Below are 16426 nucleotides of genomic sequence, written 5' to 3'. Positions count from 1 at the left end.
ACGTAAGTACGGACTGCCCTTCGAAGTCTTCGTGGAGGACTATCGCGAGAGAATTGAGGAACATCTCCGTGAGAACCTGCGGTTGGCTGAAGACGACAAAGTCGGCGAGTTCAACTTTGCCAGATACCATCCTTATGATGAGGTGAATTCAAAATTTGAGCCCAACGCTATCATAATGATACTTTGTTCTCAAAATCGGTAAACATAATTCCACCAGGGTACATAGTTCCGAAAGATACGTGCAAACAAATCTCCAGCCCAACGTCCCCCAGTATAATGCACTCTTGTACATCAAAACTCTGCATAACTTGGAGTGATCTACTAGAGAGATGTAAAACCCACTGTTTTTCAAAGTGGCGGAGTTATGTAACCTAGCGGATTTACTTACGCCAAGAATTTTTGTTTGTTTTGTGGAGTCCTGAATGCAGTTTGTTGGCCGGGATGGTTTCTGTTGTTGTTCTTGTGTATAAACGGTACTAGTGCAGATAAAGCTGATAAAGATAGGGCAACACGATTAGTTTCTATTGCCTTAAGCCTTTGTATGAAGCCCAAAGGAATGAAGGACATTCCTTAAAGTCTCCCGACATGGCACCGACACACCATGATTAGTTCAGGCAGACTAGCAGTGTCTACAAGCTGTCTCTTTATGTCGTGCCATGTACAATCGTCGAGCAATAAAGTTCATTCGTTCAATTTGTCCGTAGATACTGCAGTACCTTGCGGACACGGCAGGAAAGTACCCTGACCTCGCAACTGTGGTAAACGTTGCACACACGTTTGAGGGAAGACCAGTGGTGGCGATGAAGGTTTGTTTGGCTTCTCTATATCGTAGTAGTACAATGTCAATTACAACGGTTCTCCGTAGCTCGCAATTTTATTTAAAAAAAATGTTACAATTTTCTTTAACAAGTACAAAAGGAAAGCTATATCAAGACTGGTTACCAGAATATTCATCAATCAGTGACTTATACAAGGTAACGAGATACGCACCTCCAAATTTTCGATGTCTACTGTACATCTTGATCACGGAGTGACCTAGTCTCACGAGAACACGAGACTAGGACGAGACTTGGACGAGATTTGGAGGTGCGTATCTCGTTACCTTTTATAAGTCACTGATTGATGAATATTCTTGTAACTGTTATTACACGTGACTGATGAATCTCTTCAACTATATCAAGACTACTTTTCAAAAGTAAAAACTCAGAAATACTGAACAACTGGAGACCGATAGGCTTACTTAACTAGCAAATAGAATCAAACCCCTTCTAGAAAATCTGATTAACAAAGACCAGTATGATTGTATCAAAGGAAAATTTCTAAGACAAAACATAACAAGACTATTCCGTATCTCGCATGCTGTTGACCATGTTTTCTTACTGTCTCGTCTGTACATTGTTTAGAAAAGCAACTGTTTAGAAAAAGTGTTTGCATTCTACTTCGCTTAAGTGTGACGTCGGCGCCGCGTAACGGTTAGAGCGTTGAACTCGGAATCAATAGGCCCCGAGTTCGATACTCACTATGCCCCGACGTTGTGCCCTTGGGAAAGGCACTTAACACTACCTTCCCGGACGGTGGGGTGACGCCCACCGAGCCTATTCGGCTAATCTGTCAAACTGTGTGCCAAAAAACACACTGCGGATTTGGTTGCCGATGTGCCAACATCTAGCACATTTGCCACTGAGAACCGTTAATTTTTTTTCGCTTAAGTCAGAAGTATGGTCTTCGCACATATTTTTAGATCGGTGTAGCAAAGAGTACTCCAAAGCGTGCGGTTTGGATGGATGCTGGGGTCCACGCTCGGGAGTGGATCACTCCAGCTACAGCTCTGTATTTCATTCACCAGGTGAGTCATCTGAGAATTCTGTATCTGTATCTATATAGCCGGTATAACCGCCATTTGGCGTAACACACCAGCTTCGAATGGTTTAAATGTATTAAATGAAAAGTAAGGATCTGGATTCAATGTTCTTCCCGTTTTTGCGATTTATTTCTTGCATTTACGTTATGCTTCGGTCACAATTTGAAAAAGGGGCCTCGCTGGGTAGTTAACGGGCTGTTTTTGCACTTTTGGGTGTGACACCTGCGTTGCCCCGTGGGTTACCCTGTGGCAACCCGTCTATCTTGGGGCACGGCCGGGCCCCGGGATGATTTTAACTCGGATCTTAAATCAACCCGGGACCCGGAAAGAAAAAAAAAACGCCGTAAGCTAATTGTGGTGCCCCTTCGATATTCGACAGTCCACCGGGACGTATTTTTGGCTTCGGGGGCCCCGGCCGAGACTACACCCCATACCGGCGCAGCGCAATTGTGACCGAAGCATTACCCATGTCATGTTTCCGTAGCTGGTGACACGTTACGGCCATGACCAGACCGTGACAGATCTTCTGGAGAAGTTAGACTGGTACGTCGCCCCTGTTATCAACGCGGACGGATACATTTACTCATGGTCACATCCTGCGGTAAGTACCAACCGTATGTCCTTTTACAAAAATCAACAAATCGACGCTGAGAATGCTTCCCCCCCCCCCAAAATATACTTTTTGTAACGTACAGTACTTACCTTTCAAAGTGGACTTTGAGATAGATACCACAGAAAAAAATCGCACGTTCCACTGCAGTACCATAGAATGTCGCTATGACACCCAAACTGTAGATACACGACATAGATTTGCCGAGTCAGTTAACTTACGTTGTACAGTGTATATATAAGATTACATATGAGTACATATTATAGCAATTTTTCATTAAAAATTAAGTCTAAAACTAGGCTTACCTTTGTTCCACAGAGGAGGCTGTGGAGAAAGTCTACCGCTTACTACAACAGCACGTGTGCGGATGGGAACGGTGACCCAACTAGCAGCTGCACCTGTACAGGCGACGACAGGGACCGAAACTGCACCTGTGAAAAAACCAGCACAGCGCGGAACTGCACCTGCTTGGGCGTCGACTTAAACCGTAACTGGGACGTACGCTGGGGAGGTGAGTCTTAAAGGAAACCAAAGCAATATTAGGGCCCGAAAAGTTTGAATTTTCAAAGTCTATTTATCTACTTATTTCTATACATGATTAGTTCAAACAACACTATCACAATGTAAGAGACGTCCATGATGCAAAAATACGCTGTCGTTGTGATGTGAGAACTCACTGAAAATCATCGCCGGGGTTTTAGTAGCCTCGCAAAACTAAGGGGATCATCGTACGGCACGTTTCTGCGCGGCTTTGAAATGCTCAAAGTATGAAGTTACTACTTAAATGTGCTGAACAGGGTTAGTGAATGTCACTACCATAAAGATTTCAACATTATTCTATTTCTATTTTTTCGGCGCTAATATCATTTTGGCTGCCTTTAAATCAAAAGATTGAGATATAGAAACGAACTGCTTTTGCTTCAGTACAGAAAAAAGAGACATTTCGGTCCTGGATTCATCCTTCAAATATCCCAAAGATCCATCCATAACTTCTCGATTATGCTGTCCACAAACACACCAATAAACGGCATAACCATCATATCAAAATAGATTATCTCTACTGTTAGTCATAGCTTTGACTAGCTCTTTGTGTTTGTTAACTATTAGCAATAGGTCGACTTTCATGAACGTACGCTGTCATACATAGTATCAGATACAATTGTCGCGCAATAAAGTTTTTCTTCTTCTTATCAAAGGTAACAATGATCATACATGTCTGTCGTCTTCAAGACCAGAATTCCTCTCTATAGATAAAATCTGAATACATAATGACGTGAATCTTTGTATTGTAAATATATGTAAATGTAGGACAGTACTTATCATGAAAGTGCCTAGAGATAAGAAATTCCACCTAAGACTGTGCGATGATTTTATTCTTTGCTACATACAACGTAATCTTTTACAGCAGGGCGTAATAGTTTCCAAGAGATGTTGGACAATTTGCTGTACGTTTGATCATATAACCTCCATTACAATAATCCGTCTGGTTACATTAATCCAACACTTTGAAAAACAGGTGGTTTAAGAGATCTCTAGTGCAGCATCCCCCAGGTATGCACAGTTAAGAAATACAGAAGTGCATTATACTCGGGGACGTTGGGTTAGAGATTTGTTTGGGCGTATCCTTTCAGGGTGGCGGAATTATGTAACCTAGGGGAATTCTGTTAGTAGATAATACAAGTACAATGATTTATTCTGTGCTACATTCATTATGCTGTTATGTTTTTGCAGAGCGTAATGGCTTTTCAAGAGTTGTTGGACAAGTTGCTGAACGTTTTATCATATACTACTGGTCAACAATAGTATTATATTGTATTACAGGGCCGATCGGGTCGAGTACGGATCCTTGTAGTGACGTTTACCGCGGCCGGTCTCCGGAATCAGAGCCGGAGATCAAAGGAGTGTCAGACTTCATCATGGAGCGTCGGGGGACGGTACAGGCTTACCTGACACTCCACTCCTTGGGTCAACTGTGGATGTCCCCATACGCCTTCAACGCGACAAAGATTCCCTTCGACCACGAAGATCATGTAAGTTGATTTCGTTGATCTTACGGTATCTTTTTTCAGTCACTCATTGTGATGTGCTCTCAAAGATGTTAGTTTGTTTTTGTTTAAAATTTTGCACGTGGCCCCTCTTCCAATATTATAATCGAAGCATAAGATATCTAACAGAGTCAGACGACATCCGCTGTCTACCATCAGCGAACAAGTCTGTTAGAAACCTTATCCAGTTTTATGAATTATTTTGTAATCTAGATGTGTCAACTTATATATTGAACAAAAACTCTTTCTTTGCAGGTTAAGCTGTCAGAAATAGCCACGGCTGCCATCAACAGGGTGCACGGCAAACAGTACCGACATGGGCGTGTGGCTGACATATTGTGTACGTTATATTTTTATCCTGAAGGTTTATCAAAATTGTCATTGGCGTCTAGTTTGAGTTACGGAAAGTATGATCATTGACTAGATTAAAGCACAGGCTATCACAGCATGCATTATTCTGCGACAAACAATACCCATCAACATTATAATTGAAGCTCATCTGTGTTGGTAGTAATCATAATACAATGCTAAAATTTCTTCCAACACTAAGGTATACACGGATCAAATTTTCGACGACCACTGAATTTTCGTCTACATCGGTGAGACAGAACGCTCATTGAGAACTAGATTCCTTGAGCACAAACGCCCCAGCTCTCATTCGCCTGAAGTCTCTCAACACATCCACATTGAATATCCGGGCCATACCGTTTCACTGGACAAAGTCAGAACATTAGACACTGAGGAGGTCTACTTTATGAGAGGTATAAAGGAGGCCATATACATCAGGGCACTCCAGCCATCACTCAACAGGGACAGTGGGCGTTATAAACTTCCTGGCACGTTTGACCAATTGCTGACGTCACGTATCCGTAATGACACGTGTCAATAAAGTCACGTGTCCGTAACTTTCGCGAGCTTACGTTCGGTAGTGACTGGTCATTATTGATCCTGAAGAAGGCGACAGTGGACGTCGAAAGTTCGATCCGTGGATACCTTAGTGTTGGAAGAAAGTTTAGCACTGTATTATAACACATCAGCATTGTAGATACGTTATTCTCCACTCATCGAATTTCCTACTTTAAGTTAACAACTGGTCATTTTCTTTACTGTTTCTTTTCTTCTTAGTGCACATTGCCAGACTTGCAAGTTCCATTGTACAGTCTGGCAATTTTATTATGGGAAACAAAATCTAAAAGGTTTTTCGCTGACTACCTAAGGAGTAAAAGTACACGGAACGTGTGAAATGGATAATGTTTAAATTGTTGTCATGTCCAACTCCTATATCCGCCTACATAGGTCGATTTCTTTATACCTCATTCCAAAAGTGACACCGAATTTATATTACCCACACATTAATATATTGTAACCCATATACTGTTATCGGTGATATTTTGTAGTTATAATTGTAGGATGAATCAGTCTTGTAGTATTTTACTTATTATTTTCATTGTCATACATTGTACCATGTAGGATTATTGAGCACTAAAGTTCATTCATATACAATTTTATCCTTTTACAATATTTTCTTATTTGTGCCTGCACAGACGTCGCATCTGGTGATTCAATGGATTGGGCATATGACAAAGTTGGGATTGTTCATTCTTACGCCATCGAGCTGCGAGACGTCTGGGAGCACGAATTCCTTCTCCCACCCGACCAGATCGTACCCACAGCACAAGAAATGTTTCCTGCCTTCATTCAGGTACTCTAGTCTGTGTTTCTACGATGGTGAGCCAAAAAGTAATGCAAGTGATTTATTTACAGGCTCATTTGTTCATCAAATGAATTGAAATTTGGCGCAAATGTAAAGGAAACATCTTGTTGAGACCGAAATATCTCAATGTGTTGTGGAAATTTTCCTGAGCTACTGAGTTGGTGTTTAATCAAAGAGATATGCATTTCGATATACGTGTTGTTTGAAAGTACCTTGCACTGCTTTTTACCTCTGACGGACTTCTAAGAATGTGATCAGCTTGAATCAACTCAGTCGCTCAGGAGAATTTGAACAGCAAACAGACATTTTTATCTCAGGAAGATATGCGCCTTTACATTTGTGCGAAATTGAAGTCATTTCATAAAAGATGTGCCTGTTATCAATCCACTTGCATGAGGTTTTGATTACCTCTTTATGATAAATAATACCATACTTTGCAACACCTGTCATACCTGGTTGATGCTACGGTCACATTTTCAACATTTTTAAGTGACGTCGTGTGGCGCAAGTGTAGAGCGCGCGACTGTCAAACAATGGGATCTAATCCCGGGTTGTGCCCAGAGACATGTCCGAACTTGCGCCACGACGTTGTGCCCTTGGGAAAGGCACTTAACACGATTTTCCTCACTTCACTCAGGTGTAAATGAGTACCTAGCTCATCTAGGGTTAGGGACGTCCCTCGGATAGGACGTTAAATGGAGGTCCCGTGTTTGGGGAGAGCCACACCCCGCGCACGTTAAAGAACTCACCACACCTTTCGAAAAAGAGTAGGGGCATGCCCCGGTGTGCGATGGTCCAAATCTTACAGTCTGGTCTGGGATGACATCTTGAAAAGGTGATAGTCACCTGTTATGTCAATCCTTCCACAAATGTGGTAAATCGAAATAAATAAATAAACACGGGAATTCTTGATATGCATTTTAGTCTATGTTTTTTCAAACTATGTTTTCCGCCTTGGAAATGTGATCCTACCATTAAGAAATTCAAAATGAGATTGGGGTTCTTGTACACAGGTAGCACGGAGGAACTGTTGAATAACATGGACGACATATGGGATATTGATTTAAATCCTTCTTTTTCTGAATACAAAATAAAACACACAAAGCGTAAAAGTATTCGTTCTTTATCTACGAAATCGGTTGAGCGCTCTGGTCAATTTTAGGTCGCAGAGAGACCGTGGCGAGAGCGCCGTACGTCCCAGTGAAATGTGGGTATTGATATCTAGGAATATACTACTAATGGGCGCATGATGTCAAGAATTTTATCGGACGATCTGATGAATTTTTCTCTCACGTTTCAGGTTGGTCTGTACGTGTGGGACGGGCCGAACTATGAGTACGTTCCCTACCCAACCAGCGGGGCGGGGAGTACCGGTCGTCTGCAGGAATCTGCTGTCTACCAATGGCTACTCGCCACGTCACTGATGATGTGTATTTTCACTCGAGCAGCTGCATACTAAGATTTGAGGTCATGTCACATACGTCACAGGACAGCAAACGTCAATAACGACAAAATTTGTAAGCAACATTTAACGATGAGTTTAGGATAACATGCTACGTAGTTTATATTTCCGCAACGCGCCCCCACGTATACACATATACAGCGTTTGTTCCCGTATACATATATATTACTATATGATTATGAGATTACTTGAGGTTTGTTAATTCACCATCACTTAAAGATATTTTTACGCGACCTAGACGGTAGCTACTTTGGGGCAAATGAACCGTTTTTTTCTCCACGTCGCTTTTATCCGTAAAGCACTGTAAACATCGTTACACTCACAGAGACTTGTACTCGTCTCTCGCTCTCCAAAATATGTACTTTTGTACCAGGTCCGGACCATAACCTTATCCTCTTGACCTGGATTTTCTGTACCGGTATCTATCCCTGGTCTTAATTCAATAATGATAATAATACTTCATATTTATGAATCAATTCAATTCAATTCTAGGAGGAGTAACCCTTACTGATCTTAGAATTGCAGCGTAAACAATACGCTAAACTTAACATATTGATTTATTCATATTAAGTACCTACGTAAGGTTAATTCGGTGTTTGTCTTTATGTATAGTTGAACTTACGAAAGTCGTTGTACTTTTATTGTGTCAGTGAATATTGATGTTCAGACTAACTGTAGTGGGCAAGCATACCCAAACTGAAGGTGTGATGTGCAAACAATACTATACTTAAATGTATTACAACTGCCTAAACTCTGGATTAGATTTAAAACAAAAGATAAAAATAATCAAATAAAGAAGAAACGTCAACACTATGTAGACCTCACATCTGGGTTTATTAACTGCACGTCAACGGTATCCAAGCAACATTCCAAAACATTCCAAACTTTGAAGCTGTAAGTTAAGTCACGTACATACAAATTGTGATCGCACGTACATAAACACAAACAGAAGGACTATTTGCCAGTAATACATTGATAGCGGAACAGGTTGGACTTAAAAAAGACAATATGAACTGTTACGGACGAATTGTTGTACATGGGCTAAAAGAATAGCGGTGATTGGATGATGAAGCTTGTCACGTGATGCAGTGTTAGCACGGAGGCAGGAAAGATGGCGGCTCTTGCTACATCACTCCACCTTGACTGTCTCACCCTGAAGCGAAGAAACAAAAAAGTGCCATTTATTTACAAATCTTCAGTTATTACCACCATCATAATGCTCACTGTATGTGACAGTTATACCGAAGCAATGTATTGATAATCTCTTTGATTTGTTCAATTCTGGTCAGCTAGGGTGACACATTGTCTTTAGGTGGTAACAAACAAAAACAAAAGACTTAATTTGCATTAGCTAATGAGGAAAATCTATATTTACAGTGTCTTCCATTATCAGACTCAAATACATGAAACGTATGTAGTTTATGGAAAGTGGATCATCAACAGATACCAATTATGCAAATACATTCCTCGTTTGCATGATTGACGCAAAAAGACCATAATTCATCTAATTGGAAAATTATAGGACTGTCAATATTGCAACATGTGTAATTAGATAAAGGTGTTTATGACCAAGCATATTTTATGCAAATGTGTCAGTCATTTGCATGGATAGAATTGTTCATGGAGATATGAGGTCGTGGAACTCTTGTCTGAAGTTGTTCTATCTACAGCATTTCTAGCAACTAATGATTTTACCCCACCTTAAAGTTCTTGCTGAAGGACTCGTAGAATTTCTTGTAGTTATCCTTGTCTTCGTGGAGGTCAGTGAACAGTTCCATACACTTCTTGACAAGGTTCTTGCGGATGACCTTCAGGATCTTGCTCTGCTGAAGCATCTCACGGGAGATGTTGAGCGGCAGGTCCTCAGAATCCCCGCCCTTCATGAAATTCAGGTACTCTGGGATCAGCTCCTCATAATTGTAGTCGATGGGAGAGCGGCGCGGGACAAACAAGAGGTCGCGGAACTCCAGCTGACCTTCCACGGAGAAGTGCTTGACAGCTAGATGATCCTCCCAGTCGTTGGTCACGCTCTTGTAGAACTCTCCGTACTCCTCCTGGCTGATGTCCTTGTAGCGTCTGGTCACCTCGAGGTTGATGGGATAGCCGATGAACTGAGAGTACTTCTTCACCAACTCCTTGATGCGTTTCTCCTCGATGTACTCCGCCTGGTCTTCCTTTAGATGCAGTATGATCTTCGTGCCGCGGCCGATCGGTTCCCCTGGGTCCATACAGACCGTGAAGGACCCTCCGGCCGAGCTCTCCCACCTGTACTGCTCGTCGTCGTTGTGCTTGGTGATGACGTCCACCTTGTCGGCCACGAGAAACGCGGAGTAGAAGCCCACACCAAACTGACCAATCATGGAGATGTCGGCGCCGGCCGGTAGGGCCTTCATGAAGGCCTTGGTGCCTGAGCGGGCGATGGTACCCAGGTTGTTGACCAGGTCAGCCTTGGTCATCCCAACACCGGTGTCCATGATGGTCAGCGTGATGTCGTTCTTGTTTGGAGTGATGGGAATGGTGAGGTCCTTGCCGGACTTCAGCTTGCTGGGATCCGTCAGGCTCTCGTAGCGGATCTTGTCCAGCACGTCGGCGGAGTTGGAGATGAGCTCCCTTAGGAAGATCTCCTTGTTAGAGTAGAAGGTGTTGATGATGAGAGACATCGGCTGGGCGATCTCGAAGGCAACGGTCTTCACCTCCGCATCCTCCTCCATGGGAGTCTCCTGTTGAGCCTGCTCCGCTTCAGTCATCTAGAAAATACACAGTAACAGCTTAAACCGGGGCTTATCTATTAATTAGTTAACCTTTATTATCAAGACTATCCTTAACTTTGATAGATTGATAGATTGATTGATTGAGTGAGTGAGTGAGTGAGTGAGTGAAATGCCACAGTCAATTCCAAAGTCAAACCATAGTCTTGTGTGTTTAGTTTTGTTCAACCTTCCTGACCACATAGACGTCATAATGAAGGCCATTTTTTTGCCAAACGTTTTCTTTATTCGCATCAGTTGTGGGGTTCCCAGAGGATGTCATCCATAATGTTTTAAAACTAAATCAACATGGTCTCACAAGGACAACAAAATTTCAAAATGTATTAATATCTTTAAGACCAAAAACCAATGATAGTGACAAAAATACTATTGACTACCAAGACTGAATGAAGGGAAACCTCATTTCAATTTCTATTGTTTCTGTGCCAAACTTTGTCTTTGCTTTTTCAACCACCTTTTGAAACAGGAACTGGAGTCACATTTTCAAAACGGGTACGAAAAACAAGATATAAAAGACCACAAAACACATAAAAGAAATACTCTTTACCATAAGTTATGTAATATTCTTGATATGCATTTTAGTCTATGTTTTCTCAAACTATGTTTTCCGCCTTGGAAATGTGATCCTACCATTAAGGAATTGAAAATGTGACTGGGGTTCTTGTACACAGGTAGCGCGTAGGAATTGTTGAATAACACTGACGACATATGGGATAGTGATTTAAATCCTTCTTTTTCTGAATACAAAATAAAACGCACAAAGCTTAAAAATATTCATTCTTTATCTACGAAATCCGTTGAGCGCCTTGGTCAATTTTAGGTCGCAGAGAGACCGTGGCGAGAGCGCCGTCCCATTGGAATGTGGGTATTGATATCTAGGAAAATACTACTAATGGGCGTATGATGTCAAGAATTTTATCGGACGATCTGATGACTTTTTGTCTCACGTTTCAGGTCGGTCTGTACGTGTGGGACGGGCCGAACTATGAGTACGTTCCCTACCCAACCAGCGGGGCGGGGAGTACCGGTCGTCTGCAGGAATCTGCTGTCTACCAATGGCTACTCGCCACGTCACTGATGATGTGTATTTTCACTCGAGCAGCTGCATACTAAGATTTGAGGTCATGTCACATACGTCACAGGACAGCAAACGTCAATAACGACAAAATTTGTAAGCAACATTTAACGATGAGTTTAGGATAACATGCTACGTAGTTTATATTTCTGCAACGCGCCCCCACGTATACACATATACAGCGTTTGTTCCCGTATACATATATATTACTATATGATTATGAGATTGCTTGAGGTTTGTTAATTCACTATCACTTAAAGATATTTTTACGCGACCTAGACGGTAGCTACTTTGGGGCAAATGAACAGTTTTTTTCTCCACGTCGCTTTTCTCCGTAAAGCACTGTAAACATCACTACACTCGCTCTCCAAAATATGTACTTTTGTACCAGGTCCGGACCATAACCTTATCCTCTTGACCTGGATTTTCTGTACCGGTACCCATCCTTGGTTTTAATTCAATAACAATATAATACGTCCGATCTATGAATGAATTCAATTCTAGGAGGAGTAACCCTTACTGACCTTAGAATCGGTAGCGTAAATGATTCGTTAAACTTAACATGTTGATTTATATTCATATATAGTATTACGCAAGGTTCTTGTGTCAACTTGTTTGTTTTATGTATAGTTGTAGATGACCCTACGAAAGTCGTTGTACTTTTGTTGTGTCAGTGAATATTCATGTTCAGACTAACTGTAGTGGGCAAGCATACCCAAACTGAAGCTGTGATGTGCAAACAATACTATACTCAAAATGTATTACAACTGCCTATTAGTAAACTCTGGATTAGTCTTAAGATAAAAGATAAAAATAATCAAATAAAGAAGAAACGTCAACACCATGTAGGCCTCACATCTGGGTTTATTAACTGCACGTCATCGTTATCCAAGCAACATTCCAAAACATTCCAAACTTTGAAGCTGTGAGTTAAATCACGTACATACAAATTGTGATCGCACGTACATAAACACAAATAGAAGGTCTATTTACCAGTAATACATTGATAGCGGAACAGGTTGGACTTAAAAATGACAATATGAACAGTAACGGACGAGTTTGTTGTACATGGGCTAAAAGAAGGGCGGTGATTGGATGACGAAGCTAATCACGTGATGCTGTGTTATCTAAATAAAGAATAGCGGTGATTGGATGATGAAGCTTGTCACGTGATGCAGTGTATAGCACGGAGGCAGGAAAGATGGCGGCTCTTGCTGCATCACTCCACCGTGACTATCTCACCCTGAAGCGAAGAAGAAACAAAAAAGTGCCTTTTATTTCCAAATCACCAGTTATTACCACCAGCATAATGATCACTGTATGTGACAGTTATACCGAAGCAATGTATTAATAATCTCTTTGATTTGTTCAATTCTGGTCAGCTAGGTGGAAACAAACAAAATCAAAATTTGTACTGCTGAAAATTCTTCTGTCTCAAACAAACAAACAAACAAGCAAACAAACAAAACAAAAGTTCATGGCAAACAAAATCATCAAAGCAGGACAACTCATAAAGTTATCATCATGTAATCATTATGTTCGCCGTGTGTCAACATAATCAGGTGATAATGAAGCAATGCATTACTTATCGTTGGCTTATGCAATTCCAAATGAATTCAATTTGTCTTAAGAAGAAATCCAAACATACCAGTGAGTCGTCGTCGATCAAGAAGACGATCTTGACCTTGTCCTTGAAGGCGAAGTTCAAGGCCTGGGTGGGGAAGTAGTGGAGGCCGTTGGCCAGGTTGCCGCGCCACAGCGATGCCACGCCCTCCTCACTGACCATGCGGGTGAGATACGCCGCGACCTCCTTGTCCTGCGCGTCCTTGGTGATGTCCTTTGGCACTACCTGCACCAGAACATAACAGAAAAAAAACTCCGCAAAGTTAGAGCGTGAGAAAGAAAACACAAAGACTATGTAACTTACAATAAATCAACGTTTCCGTAAGTCTGTTAACTAGATACGCAAGTCAACGTTAACAGTTAACGTCGGACATGCAACGTAGGGCAATCATTTCCTTCTCAAGATGTAGATGTATAGTCTAGAACTCGTAGAACAAAGTCCCACAAACAAACAAACAAACAAAAGATAAGTTCATAGCAAACAAAATCATCAAAACGGGACAACTCATAAAGTTATCATCATGTAATCATTATGTTCGCCGTGTGTCAACATAATCAGGTGATAATGAAGCAATGCATTACTTATCGTTGGCTTCTTCAATTCCAAATGAATTCAATTTGTCTTTAGAAGAAATCCAAACATACCAGTGAGTCGTCGTCGATCAAGAAGACGATCTTGACCTTGTCCTTGAAGGCGAAGTTCAAGGCATGGGTGGGGAAGGAGCGGATGACGTTGGCCAGGTTGCCACGCCTCAGCGATGCCACGTCCGGCTCATTGCTCACATAAATGAAGCAGTTCATGGCCCCCTCGGACAGTTTGTCCATCGAGATGTCCCCTGGCGCTACCTGCACCAGAACATGACAGAAAGAAAACGCAAAGTTAGAGGATGAGAAAGAAAATACAAAGACTATGTAACTTACAACGTTTCAGTAAGCCTGTCAACTAGATACGTAAGCCAACGTTATTATACAACGTAGGGCAATCATTTTCTACTCAATATGTAGATGTATAGTCTAGAACTCGTAGAACAAAGTCCCACGAGCGAAACAATTGTTATTACCTGTATAAGAGCAAACCATAAGTCATAGCTATAGGCAAAGTCATCAAAAGGAGACAATTCATACGATTATCATCACCATCATCATGAAATCATTAAAGTATTAGTTCTTTTAACTTACCCGATTCCTAATATATCTCTCATCTGAGAAGGAATTGAAACATACCAGCAGTACGGTGGGGTTGTTGGTGTTACGGATGATCCTCTCTAGGGGGAATTGCCTATCGGCCTTGAGGTGGAAACAAACAAAGGCAAAATTAGTCTTACATTTCAGAAAAAAGCGTAAGCCAATGGTAAAAGCACCAAGAGCAGACAATTCATACAGTAATGGAATCTTTATTGACACAACAAAAGTACATCGACTTTCGTAAGGTCTACTACATCTATACATACAAACAGTCAAGTGGATACAAATGAATTGACCTATATATAAATGTATATGAATAGATATGTGTAAATCAACATGTTGAGTCCAACGTATCGTTTGCACAATTGGTTCTAATGTGTCTAGACATTCTTTGACATTTTGAATTATTTGTATACAGTAAGGGTATCTCTCCCTAAAATATAGTTGAATCTATCAGTTATCATCACATTCATCATCATCATCATGTTCGCCTTATGTCAACATCCAGTTATAATGAAGCAATATATTGCTTTTTATGATTATCTACCTTGGGCGTGTCGTACATGCCGAAATAGGCGCCGCGGTAGACGATGATGCCCGCGACGGACACTGCGAAGCCGCGGTACAGCCCCTGAATGCCTTCGGTCCTGTAGATCATCTCTAGGTCGTCGCAGGGGCCGTCAAACTCGCGTTTGCCACCGGCTTCAACATCAGCGGCCAGGCGGGTACGGGCGAAGTCCAACGGGTAGACGATGAGCAGGGAGGTGGCCCCTGCTGCACCGCCGGACGCCAGGTTTCCGGCAAAGTAGCGCCAGAACTCCGTCTCCTTGTCCATGCCAACCTGGAAACAAACAAAGACAGAATTAATCTTACATGTCAAACAAAACATAAGTCCAATGTAAACTCATCATCACTGAACAACCCATGCCATCATCATAATGGCACCATGTCAGCAATAGTTATGATAAAGCCATATGTTACTTTCTATTAGTTGTTCAATCTCCAATAACCTTAAATCTCTGATTGTCTTACGTTCTTGGCTCCAGAAAGGATGCTCTCCAGGACGAAAGGGTTCTTTGGGGCCTTAAGCTGGGAACAGATAAAAGCAAAATATAAGTTGGCCTTTTCAGCCACCACAGGGATGGCATTCTCTAGGTGGACAAGTTGACTAACTGCCTTTAAGGTGGGAACAATTCTTTACAATTCTGAATAAACAATATGTTGTAACTTTGTTTGAAGTCTATGTATATACACGTACTAAGTAATTTTATAGCATAGATTCCACAAAGAAGTTGCAACAAAGTGTGACCATTTCATACTTTCAGCAGAGCACAATTCAGAAATATAGTTTGAGAATAAATATTCAATTCAAACATATGTCTTCACTATTTCTAAAACACAGATATACAAGCCGCAATAAATTGCACTATAATGGTCACTGTCTACGAGCAATTACAAGATTAAATACATCATCATAAAGTCTCACTCCATTCTCTGAGCGTCAATCATTATAACAACACCATTTCTACGATCTTAAGGAACTGAAAAAGTTCTCAAGACGCCTTACCTTATCCTTGATCACATCGTAGGCCCCCATATTGGCCTTCAAACAAACAAGAAAAGAATGGTTGGAACTCAAGTCAAGGGACGCCCTAAAAACATACGAGTAATAACTCTACCAACAATTCAATGAAAGAGTCACTTAAAAGATACCTTGAGACCTGATAGTCCCTCCAAGAATTTGGGATTAAGACCTCTTTGATTTATTCAGATTTGACTAAGATTCCAGTTTGTCCCTAGAGGACATTCACACAAACCTGGTAACTTATCAGATTTCAGTTCACTAAGTTTTGCCATGATTTTCTCATGGAGAAACAATCATCAAAACTGCTAAGAATGCCAATAAAAACAAAACAATTCCTTTGAGACACGGCTAAATCTATTCATTACAGAGAACATATGCAGATAAAGGCAAATCATATTCAACTGTAAGTGGTGTAAACATAGTGAAATATAGGTGCAGTAGAAAGTGGATGAGAACATTGTTTTGTTATCATTTGGGATTCGATACTCACTAACTCAT

The 16426-nt window shown here is 41.2% G+C and overlaps 3 protein-coding genes and 1 long non-coding RNA gene across 4 annotated transcripts; 1 reads left to right on the top strand and 3 right to left on the bottom strand.

Moving 5' to 3' along the window:
• Window positions 1-1470: 1470 nt before the first annotated feature.
• On the top strand, window positions 1471-8442 carry LOC136422202 (carboxypeptidase A2-like). Its single transcript, XM_066409848.1, has 7 exons — window positions 1471-1846; window positions 2346-2462; window positions 2790-2982; window positions 4293-4501; window positions 4772-4856; window positions 6061-6218; window positions 7531-8442. The coding sequence occupies exons 1-7, from the start codon at window positions 1781-1783 to the stop codon at window positions 7687-7689; spliced, it is 987 nt and encodes a 328-aa protein (XP_066265945.1). The 5' UTR covers window positions 1471-1780; the 3' UTR covers window positions 7690-8442.
• Window positions 8443-8507: 65 nt separating this feature from the next.
• On the bottom strand, window positions 8508-13383 carry LOC136421397 (uncharacterized). The gene is made up of 2 exons (XR_010753450.1): window positions 13184-13383; window positions 8508-8845 (listed from the first exon to the last, which is right to left on the bottom strand). It is a non-coding gene; the product is annotated as an uncharacterized lncRNA (long non-coding RNA).
• Window positions 9384-10439, bottom strand: LOC136422100 (heat shock protein HSP 90-alpha-like). The gene has a single exon (XM_066409751.1). The coding sequence runs from the start codon at window positions 10437-10439 to the stop codon at window positions 9384-9386; it is 1056 nt and encodes a 351-aa protein (XP_066265848.1).
• Window positions 13384-13657: 274 nt separating the features above from the next.
• On the bottom strand, window positions 13658-15941 carry LOC136421392 (ADP/ATP translocase 2-like). The gene is made up of 5 exons (XM_066408662.1): window positions 15911-15941; window positions 15376-15432; window positions 14891-15184; window positions 14383-14445; window positions 13658-14004 (listed from the first exon to the last, which is right to left on the bottom strand). Exons 1-5 carry the CDS (start codon window positions 15938-15940, stop codon window positions 13783-13785), a joined length of 666 nt encoding a protein of 221 aa, XP_066264759.1. The 5' UTR covers window position 15941; the 3' UTR covers window positions 13658-13782.
• Window positions 15942-16426: the final 485 nt, after the last annotated feature.

The sequence above is a fragment of the Branchiostoma lanceolatum genome, chromosome 16 (assembly GCF_035083965.1).
Source record: "Branchiostoma lanceolatum isolate klBraLanc5 chromosome 16, klBraLanc5.hap2, whole genome shotgun sequence".
In the NCBI taxonomy this organism is placed as follows: Eukaryota; Metazoa; Chordata; class Leptocardii; order Amphioxiformes; family Branchiostomatidae; genus Branchiostoma; species Branchiostoma lanceolatum.
This window is presented reverse-complemented; position numbering and strand designations above follow the sequence as displayed.